The sequence below is a fragment of the Corvus brachyrhynchos genome, unplaced genomic scaffold, assembly GCF_000691975.1.
Source record: "Corvus brachyrhynchos isolate BGI_N302 unplaced genomic scaffold, ASM69197v1 scaffold142, whole genome shotgun sequence".
NCBI lineage: Eukaryota > Metazoa > Chordata > Aves > Passeriformes > Corvidae > Corvus > Corvus brachyrhynchos.
In genome coordinates this window covers 9,544,577-9,556,027 of record NW_008237226.1, presented here as the reverse complement: position 1 = coordinate 9,556,027, position 11,451 = coordinate 9,544,577, and the positions used below count along the sequence as shown (strand labels likewise).

Sequence of the window (11,451 nt, the reverse complement as noted above, 5' to 3'; positions counted from 1 at the left end):
CCCGCCCCCCTTTCCTGTGAGGAAACATTTTTAGAAAATTGCTGTTTGTAGAACCATTTTTCTTTAGTATTTTTCCCCAAAGCTGCATTGCGAAAAATGCAATAGTTGATAGTTCCTTTGAAAGTAGAAGTAGTTCCTTTGTTTGAAATAAGTGAACACACAAGTGATAGCTTTGGATATCATCACATGCTGTAGACCTCTTGGTGTTGGAAGATTTCTTGATTGCTCATGAAACACTGAATTTGCACACAGAGAACTGAAACTTACTTGAGACAGTACAATGACAAAAAAGTAGCAGTGGCTGTTGGGTGAACTAATGTATCTGCTCAGAAAATAGAGAAGTTGAGAAAATTGAGAGCAGACCTAACCTCTGATGGAATTATTTGTTTAGCATTATTTTTTTCACTAGGATTTAAAAAAAATGAAAAATGTATTATTCAGAGACAGAAGAACAACAAAATAATCTGGGGAAAGTATTGTTAGGTCATCCTAAAGCTACGACTTTCATTTTTTTCCCAAGATGTGAGATAAATCACGGAGCCTATTATCTTAAGAAATCTCTATCTTCCTCTTGACTATAGTGATAATTTCTACCATACGCCACAGATTAAAAGAGGCACTGACCAACTAACACTTCATAATTACCTTTCTGGCATTTAAACAAGCTGTAGAAAAAACATATGTCTTACCATATTTAAAAAGCTATATAAGGGTATTAAAGTTCTCTGCAGTCATCAAAGTAAGGCTCCATTTGAAATAACTTACGAGATCAGCTCAAACATAAATGACTCATGGAAGGCCATTTCACAAAAATAATAATGAAAAAAAAACCCCTAACAACATATGGCTCAGGAGAAGGAAGTAATCCTATCACTCCCTAAAAAGGAAACCTGTGTTACAAGACAGGAGGATGAAATGAAATAAGTGCCTCAATTGCCTAGATATTAAGGGTGCACTTTGAGAGCATTATCAGCACATCTGGTGGTAGGATGGCTCTATTATGGTATTGTAAGAATTCCAGAAATATAGGTACATACAATTCCTGCTCCCTCTCCTACAGAGTGCACTCACAATCCCAGCTCAGGCAGCAGTTAATAATTTTCAGCTGGCAGCCTCTATCATATTTTGAAGAGCTAGTTAGACTAAAAACTATCTGAGCTCCCTAGATATTTGTAACCTTGACAAGTGCATTCTTGGCTTTTTTTCGTACCTCCAGATAAACTTGGAGAAGGTTCCATGCAGACTTTTTAATATCTCACTGTGGGATGAGGGGAGGAAGCAGCTGCAGTGGCGTATCAGAGGAGTGGCAAAATGGACATTTTTATGGAGTTGATCCTGCCAAATATAGAAAGAGTAGGAGATCTTTCCATCTCGCAAGATCTTTTTGCATGGAGCTAATCAAAAGAGTAATGTTGCAGTTCTTCAGGCTAGCTAAGGTTACCGGAATAAACAGTTCAAATATGTAATGCTTCTGCTTGCCAACATAAACAGAAGATCCCACCTAGTCAGATTAAATTCTGCTGATGGCAACTAGAAAGTTTATTTCTTCTCAACTTTAACTTCCAATATCTGCCTAGAAACTATCAACCATTTATAAAAGGCCTAAAGCCATTGATTTTGCATAAGCAAAGGACAAAATTATGCCCAAATGAGGAATGATTTTGCATCAGCGTTGGACTTCCATGCGTGTGGTACCAACATGGAATGAGTCACCAAGAAAGAAGCTTTGTGGTGCCTTTTTCTGCCTGAGATAGAAGCAAGAAGCACTATTATTTAAATTATACTTTGGTATAGTACCATAACCAACACCGTAGCACTGCATTGTTAAGACCATGCAAATACTACATGAAGTTTACCATTAGAAAATTTTTCTCCAGACCTGGTTACCTCAAAGCTTCATCACAAGTGACATAATTAAAATACTTCTCAGCACTAAAAAGTTCCAGGGAGGCTAATCACTGCATTTTTTAGACTTCAGTAGTAAGATAAGAATGGCTTCACTTGGTCACCCAGGCAAGAAAACAGGGAGTTCAATATTCCTCCATCATGTGTTTGCTCTGCACAGCCTTTGGAAGTGCAAATGTCTGTTCATGCATCACATGGCATAACTAGTTTTCTACTTTAGGAAGCTAGTCTTCTGAGGTTAGGTGGTGAAATATTTTCAAACAAAAATCAAACAAAATCAAACGGTATTGATAGGACAGGCTTGACCATATCTGTCTGATTTGTCATGCTGTCACATCTTCTCTGAAAGGCAGCTGCTCATTCCACACACTTCCATGTGTTAAGCACTCTCTATGCACACAATAATAATGAGGCTGTGTGGTTTGAAATCCTTTAGATTTTTTGTTTATTTAAAGTAACACTCTTAATAAAATCAAACTTTGATATTTGTCTTGAACATTATAAGTACCAGCAGTAAGACTTATCGTGCTACCTCTGTTCTTTCTCAGGAAAGAATGCAGCTAGAACACTTAGTTATAACTTGTGCATAATTTTGATTTCTCCAATAATTCTTTTAAAAAAATCACATGGCAAAAATTCAATCAGCATATTTAATTTGCAGTATTGATTGAGTTCAAACAAGCAATTAATATGCAAAGATCCAAGTGCCTCAAGCTGTTAGTTGTGAATGGACCCTACACCTGCAGAGAAACCCTGTGAGGTGCTGGGTGGGGAGAAACCTCTGCCTGTGCCAAGAAGCATATGTGTTATAGACAGAAATATTAGCAGCTCACACAGCTGCTTTTACAAAGTGTGTGAGGCTCTGCCATTACCTATGCCTGCTCTTTCTTAGGCTCAAGTTGAGAAAGATGTGGCTTCTCTGTCACCTGTTTAGCGAAAGAGGAGCTTTTAAAATTTGTCACTTTAAGAAATAGAATAAATCAGTGGAGAACAAATGATTTTGGAGAGCTAAAAATGCACATGTAGAATAAAGGAGATATTTTTTATGCAGGCCATTGAGAAAAGTTGAATCTCTTTCTGGTTTCACAGGTTTCTACTCCTCAAGGGACTTCTCTTTCTTCATAATAAACTACTAGCAGAAAGAGAAGCATCTAAATACTTACCCAAAATCCAGTCTTGGCTACCTACCATCTTTTAACTTTCACATTCAGTTGATCTGTGCAAAATGGGTGCAGAGTGATGCACATTACAATTTTGTTATCATGAAGTGAAATACTCCACATGTGAGTAATTCATGGAGGTAAATGCCTACACAAAGAAGAGAAAAGTTTAGCTAAAGGTCATCTTCCCCACAAATTAGTTTTCCACCATTTGTTTATTTTGTAGATTTGGAATTACACAATCATAGAATCATGGAATTGTTTGGGTTAAAGGACCTTAAAGATCATCTAGTTCCAGCTACCCTGCCATGGGCAGGGAACAGTTCACTACACCAAGTTGCTCAGATCCTCACCCATTCTGATCTCGAACACTTGCAGGGATGGAGAGTTCACAACCTCTCTGGGCAACCTCACCCTCACAGTAAAGAATTTCTTCCTAACATCTAATTTAAACCTACTTTCCTTTATCTTAAGACCATTCCCCCTTTTCCAATCACTACATGCCCTTATCAAAAGTCCCTCTCTTTCCTTGTAAGCCCCTTTTAGGTACTATACATATGTGAAGAAATGGATGAAAGTAGACTCTAAAAAAGATGTATTACAGGAGAATAAGATAGACAGAGGTTTAGAAGCAGCCCCACAGATTGCCTTTCTTTGCCTTTAACTAAAAAAAGAAAGACTAATTTAAGAAAAAACCAACTTCCTTAGACTACGTAAAACAAGTCAGTAGGAGGAAGAAACCTGAGACAGTGTGCCTCTTTCTGCCTAAGATATGTTAACGGCAAAAATCTACTTTGGAGAGGTTTTGATTCAGACAGATTAACTGTTTGATCATGAAATCAGTTTTGAAGACCATTGGTGGAGAAGGTGACTGTCCTTTGGATGGAGTAGAGGGAGGTAAACTGAGTGGTCTCAAAGATTTCTAAAACTGGAATGAAGTACTGCTATCACTGCTGTGCTCTGAAATATAATGTCTATTCCATCCCTGTCTAAATGTGGGAGGTAGAAAAGAGAATGTATCACCTAAGCAGTACCAAAATCTCAACTGACTTTTATGTAATGATAAACCAGAACCCACTCCTACACCTTCCTGGGTGCCAAAAGCTCCAGCTGTCCTTTGTGCACCTGCCAAAACCTCCCCTTTTTCTCAACAGCTGCTGCAAAGTACTTGTACACATTCAGTGCAAAGTTCTGTAATGAAACACGGGGCAGATCATTTTAAATAAGTGAGCAGGTGACTTCAGTAATTTTAATCAGGAGGTTCTGGTACCACTCATTAATTTCCAAAGAGAAGACAATTTCCTTAAAGTGATAGATTTTGGAAATATTTTATAATTACTAAGAAGACATTTAATACTAAGATTTATTTTAACTAGTTTTAATCTCTAAAATTGAAATTTTTATGAGAATTTCTTTGGAATAGAAAATGGAAATCCTTGAAGTAATATTCTATGAATACATATTTATTTGTAGGAAACTTTCTGGTTGTACATTTCTATTTGCTTTTATAATTTTCTGAATAAACTATCATGAAAATACTATCTCTACATATGCAAAGAAGGTAAGCTTCAGCTGTATAACACCAGGGATTTCTGTAAAGCTCAGGAGTTTGACTTTCCTTAAAACTTGGCAGCATAAGTGTACTATCTAAAAATAACAGGAATGTTTTCAAGGCCAAAGAAAGTTGAGAAGTAAACCTCTTTTTTTTTTCTAATTTCAAAGGCTCAGGGTTATTTTTTGTTATTCACAAGTTTGTCTGTATTAGAGGAAAGTAAATTGACAGATTGAAAAATAATAAAAGCAAAAGGAAATGGACAGCAGCTGACCAGGGCAGAATGCTTTAAAGGCTTGATGCTTTGGACTTCTTGACATATCATTTAGGTATATTGAAACATGGCATTTAGGATACTGACTGCAAAGACTCTTGCTTAGAAATATGGATCTGTTAAAGCAAAAGAACAGTTACAACTGGCACAGCACTCTTGTTTCTAATTTTTAAGGTTCTCTAGATATCAGGCCTCAAATTTTAATCTTGTTTGGGACTCATGCCACTAAAATAGAATAGAAAATGGAATAGAAAACCTGATTTTAGGAATCTTTCATTTCCAGAAAATAGCTTTTATAAAGTATTTTTTCTTAAAAGAAAAAAGGGTGCAGATAGTGCAACTAAGGTAGTTTGAATTCAGTCTTTAATTTTTCAGTCGATTATTCTTAAAGTTAACGTGATTGAAAGGCTCTGCTGAAGAAGGAGCATTAAATCAGAAGTTTAGGAACTGTTTGCATTTTGAATCAAAAGGATGTCTGGATGTCCACATTGGGAAGTTGTATTAAAGACACACATGCAACACAGCACATCATGTGGCCCTTAAGACTACTAAGGACCTATATTATTTTGTCAATCTAGACACTAGCAATGTCAACTTCCTTGTTTTGACTCCCCTCCTATGATTCCTACAGGTAGACCTTAAAATAAATTGGTCACAGCAAAAACATTTATCTCGTACGTCAGGAGATACGCGATGAGAAATAATTTACTCGTATCATAAGCAACAGTCTAATCATCAGATGTGGAGATGCAGATGCTAAACAACTTGTTGACTAAGGGAAAGGAAACAGGGCTTTCGTGCCAGTAAGCAGATGTGCTCAATAGACTGGCTCATAAGTGCTGATTTAGAAACAGCTGTTAATGCTACCATCATCTTTAATATAGCTCATTTCCCGCCACTTCCTTTGTTTTCTGTGCGTACATATGCTTGCTCTGTACAGTCAAGTTGTGCTAGTCAAAGGGTGGAGAAGAGGGAGTGCATCTCAACAAACAGTAGGCAATCGGGACCTGATTCTGGGAGGTGGTGACCACGCTCAGGTCCTGCTGGAGCTAACTCAGACTTGAAAAATAGCATTAAATGGTTTGTAAATCTTATTAAGTTTGTCACAGTAGATCTTTAAACTACTTTAAAAAGATATAATTTTTTGCAAAAAGTTGTAAATGTCACCACCAGTTCTTTCGCTGGAAGAAATTTCAGGAGTTTTTCAAATTCACTTCAGTAAGGAATTTTTCTCTCTCCTTTATTTTTATTTTAATTTTTCTTAATTTTTCTTTCAGTCATTCAGTCACTTTCTGTCACTCTTGACCTTTCCCTCTCTATTCTATTCTATTCTATTCTATTCTATTTGTTTTATTTTCTATCTTCTTTCTTTGTCCTCTCTCCTTTATGTTTCGCTGGGTGTTTTGTTTTGATTCATATTTTATGCAAGACCTGTGAGATTTAAGTGAGTTGTGTGTTTAAAAAGCACGTTATTCCATGAACCAAGATAAACTGATGCTCTGAATTACTTCACACAAAGTTTGCCTCACTTCCTTTCCATCTAAAATATCAATGGATCACATATCAGTAACAATTATACCCTCTATAACTGGCTCTTCAGCTCCAAAGGAAGTTCAGAATTCCAATATCTAAATTTGATCTCTAGAGGAAATAACAAGTGAAGTACCTGTCTCATATTATCAGCACATGAGCATTAAAGTCTTCATTTAGAGTCTATTGAACTGTACGAAAAAACTCCCATTGACATTAGTGTACTTTGGATCAGGTCAAAAGTGGACTTCAATACTTCATAATGCAGGACATAAAGAAACATGTATTAAAAAATATCTAATGTATTCCCTCATATAAGAGCCCTGCTGTACATTAACACAGCAAATGACAGCAAAATAAACTCACAATATTTTCAATGATAAACTTCATTATAAATGATTTCCAGCTTTTGAAAATAATCTTTTACATACCAAATAAGGAAATTGCTTATTTTGTATTTTCTAAATAAATCAGATGCTGTTTATTTAAAGTAATGAAAAAAAAAGCCCCTTTTTTTCCTTTTTAACATAGTTACCATTTTCTCTTTATGGGAAGGCTATATGCCCTTCAGCAGTATATTTCCTCCCACGAGGTTGTTGGGGTTACTCTCTTCATTCTACACTCAAGAGAGTGCATGCAAAGGTAGGTGGAGTCATTTCAGCCCAACTTTGCCCAGTGCCATGTTTCCCATACAATGGGTCATGTGCAGACATAGTGTTGCATGCTGGATCCTCTGAGGAATACGTAAATGTATCTTGTGCTTATTCTTGAAAACGGAAGTCATCATCCCTTAATTGATTTATATCAACTAATATGCAGATGTTGACCTCTACTAATTCCATGGTGGAGGCACTTTAAGGCTCTTATGAGCTGATCTGAGGGTTGGTGATCCGAGTGAAGAAGTACTCCCCAGCCTGGATTCAGCTACTCATTACCTGGAAGCTGGTGTTAATCTTTTGGGTTTAATGCTCAGGAAGACAGACTCCTCTCAACTCCGCTGTTGTGAAGTGGCCTGAATTCTAACAAGCAGAATCAAAATGTATTGTCATAAAAAATGAAAAGCAGAATAATTTATTAAATTACAGCAGAAAACAGTCAAAAAAAGTCAGCTCAGCAAATGTGAGAATTAGCTTTGTGAGAGAACAGAAATGAGCACCTGTAACCGAAGCCAGGCAGTAATCATCATGCTCACTCCTGTCCCATCCAGGACAGTTTCAGACTGGCCATAGGAGTATTAGCTTCAGTTTCTCAAGTATCCACAAAAGAACTGGCTGCATCCAGAAGGCTGTTTGCCTGGATGTCTCCTGTTCCAGTAAGTTAAAGCAGGTTGCATCCAGGCTGTGCACTGAAACTTTTACTTGAAATGTGTCATTGTCATTTTTCTTGAAACCATGTTTAGTATATATTATTACTTTGTTTTAGGCTTTCAGTGCTGTGAATTATTCTGTGAATGTTCAAGGACATAAAAATATCCAGAGAATTGCTTGGACGTCTTAGCAATTACTCCAATCCTGTAATTTCTTCTTACCAAAGAAAATTCTCTCGGCCCTTATTTCATAAGAAGTGTGATAATATCCTGGGATAATGGGTCCAATCCAAAGTGTATTATTTTTGATGTTTAGAGTATGACTGCAGTTGCATCTACTGCACTATCTGGCACAAATAGAGCAGTGCCTTTTGCAAGGGAAACTTCACTGTTTAAAAAAAAACCCACCAAAACTAAACAAAATAACATTATCACTTCTCCCAGAAAGCTGCCAATGCTGTACCCTTTTGAAGACACTGTTTCCAAGGACATTTCTGATACCAGTCCTGAGTATGATAATTTCCAACATCACAGCAGCCAGTCATAAATATCTTCCCTTTTACACTTATTTCACTTTGCAACCTAGGTTTCTTTGACTCTGATGAGTTGACCGGAGGAAAGGATGTGCTGTGCTTTAAGGCTCTTAACTAACCTGGAATCATTTTGCTCTGTTCCCAAGTGATTTGCTTTAACAGCTCACTTTGGCTTTAGCAGGAATATAGAGTATTAAAAAAATAAATAACCTCTCTTTCTTCCTATATACCTACATAAAGATAATGACATTATCTATCAGTTCAATTGTAGTAAAATTTTAATGTAAAATTCAAAGCGATAGTAAAGGTTAAAAACGGTGATGTTTCCTGGATGTGTAAGACAGATTCAGCAAAACAGCATTTTTGTGGCTCTATTACTCATGTTGTACAATATTTCCTGCTGTGCCTGTTGCTTGCTGATTCTTTTAAAACTCTGAAACACATTCTGCTAAACACAGCAGAGGATATACCAACATTGCAAGCTTTCTTGCTTTTTTTTCCAAGTTAAATGTTGCAGGCATTGTTTATTTTTCTGCGGAACCTTCATCTGAAGAGCTGCATACACGCACACGAGATTTTTCAGCAACATTAACTCTACATGAATCAAACCGAACAATATTCTATTCATACTGTTTTCAGTGACATTACTTTAAGCTGATCTGAAATCAGCCTTTAATCTGGTCTAATATATTTGACAGCTGCTATGCACATCATTTTTTTCTTTTCTTTTGGCTATTGTGGTTTGCAGTGCAAATAATTTAGGTTTACTTCTCCCTCATATATTTCCATACAGAGAAGGGGAGGAGGGGAAATGAGTTTCAGCTGGAGAAAACCTTGGGGTTTAACGTGACTTAAACACAGATACACTTTCAGTCTTCCATATTATGATTTTGTTTTTCATTCTTACCTGAAATTATTTGTCAATTTTGACTCAAATTTATAAATGCCTTGCCTTCTGACTTTGGGGGTATTTTTTTCTCTGAAAAATTTGACGAGGGTCTAAGGCTATGGCAGAATAAAGGATCAGTTAACTAGAATAATTTGAATACATTTGTGAAATAGACAGGGAAGTCTTAAGTTCTGAAGTTAAGAAATGCTCTTTCAGATACTTCAGCAATAATAAAAAAAGCACCTTTAAATTGCTGCACCTGAAACTCATCACCAGTTTACAGAAACAAAGCAGAAAGCAATGGCAACTTTTCATGCAAGTTCCTTTCCAGAGTAACTACCCTCCTATGAAGGTTTCTCTGTTACTCACAGTGTATGTTCTTTTGCACAGTCCCCTGACAGGAAACATTTTGCCTTTGTTTCTCTCCCTGACAAATGGCATTAATATGTTTTTCGAGAGTATGTGAACTTTTTAATGTTTTCTAAAGGGCTCTGAGATGGTCCTATGGAGCTGTCTGCAGCAGATAGCCCAGCTGTCTTCTTAGAGTAACCCCTTTTCCTCCCTTGCAGTCATTATCCCCAGTGTTCACATCCTATCCAAAACTGAATTGCCTGATCTTCAGGGAAAGCTTGCTAAGCTCTTTACCATCCAGACAGAAAGGCACATTAGAAAAATACAATCCCCAAGTGCTGTGCTACAGCTAGAAAGTTCATTTTTACCTTCAGTGACCCCATCTTTCTTTCCTTGTTTTGTTTTTCTTGTGTGAAGGTAAAAGTTTGGTTCCAGAACAGACGGATGAAGTGGAAGCGTGTAAAAGGGGGCCAGCAAGGGGCAGCAGCCCGGGAGAAGGAACTGGTGAATGTGAAAAAGGGCACGCTGCTCCCCTCTGAGCTCTCTGGCATCGGCGCCGCTGGGCTCCAGCACACGGGGGACTCACTAGCCAACGACGACAGCCACGACAGCGACCACAGCTCTGAGCATGCACACTTATGATACACAGAGAGTGTCCCAGCTCCGTTCTCAGGAAAGATGCTTTGCTGGCAAGCCTTACACAGGCATCGTTTACTTATGCAAGTGACTCTGGCTGTGATCTTTAAAGTTGTTATGGAAAATTCAGGCTTATTGTGTCTGCTTTTCTCGATTCTTAGATGGTTTACAGTAAGTGCCATGTCTTAAAGGTGCCTCAAGAGTGGAGAAGTGGAAGACAAACTTACTTTGAACATTCCAGATTTGTTTGTCGTGTTTATGACAGTGGGCAGGTATTTTTGCTTAAGCTTGCACTGAAAATTACATTGCTCTCAAAAGACATTATATTCTGAAAACCACAGTGCCACAAAATCACTATCTAGTGGATAAGAAATGTATTTTAACTCTGTATATATTTACCTTACAGCATTTTCCTGTCTTCACTAATTTTTAGCAATGCATTCATATTAGCTGATGGCAATAGTCACTCATGACAATAAATGGCTTTTTGTCTCTATATCTTTGTTTTGTTTTTCCAAAGACATACAATACATGCAGATACTTTTGTTCAAGTAGAGAACAATACAATAGTGTCTGCTAGGACACATCCTTGTATGACAGACAAAACAAACGTTATGTTGCATTTACTATCAACTGCTGCTAATAGGGTATTATTAAATTTACCTAGCTCCTCAATTCTTCCTATCTTATAACTGCAAAAAGTGATTTTTACAATCATAAGGATAGTCCAGTAACCTGCCAAAAATGTCATGTTCCACTCATGCTCAGTGGAAACTTTCCAAAGGATTATTCATTTCTACTTTGTCATAATTGAGTACATTGATAAATACTGACACTCTGCAGAAATGTTGTTGCTTCATGTTCAGTTTAAAAAGCCAGCAGATAAACTGAAAGTTATTATCAACTGCTTATGTTGGTAGAAATCAAAATATGATGGTAACTCTATATTGTGCCCCTTGTGTAAAATCAAGACACATTTTCTGTTATAAGCTTTTGTGTACATACAGGCAAATACCAAACCCCAAAATTTAATGCAAACTATTGATTGTACTTTGTAAAGAAATATGTTTAATAAATAATCCTTTTTAAATAATTCTGGTCTCTACAATGATTTCATAGGATTCAAAAAGTGATTTTTGCCTAAGGAGCTCTGTTTCTTTTTGTGTCTTTTGGAACTTCGTCTGGGGACAACACAAACCTGTTTCCAAATTTAGGCTTTTAATCTTGGATAAACCTTCTACCTTAATCCATTTGGGAAACTCTTTCTTTTAGCAGGAAAAATTTAACTAGCAGCTAATGATGTCTTCAGCCAAAA

The 11,451-nt window shown here is 36.9% G+C and overlaps 1 protein-coding gene across 1 annotated transcript in view; it reads left to right on the top strand.

The window, feature by feature from the left end:
• Positions 1-11,229, top strand: part of MEOX2 (mesenchyme homeobox 2) — a 53,413-nt gene extending 42,184 nt beyond the window's left edge. The window contains exon 3 of the mRNA XM_008629947.2: positions 9,918-11,229. Coding sequence (XP_008628169.1) covers positions 9,918-10,142 — 225 coding nt within the window. The 3' untranslated portion in view covers positions 10,143-11,229. The remainder of the gene's footprint in view (positions 1-9,917) is intronic.
• Positions 11,230-11,451: the final 222 nt, after the last annotated feature.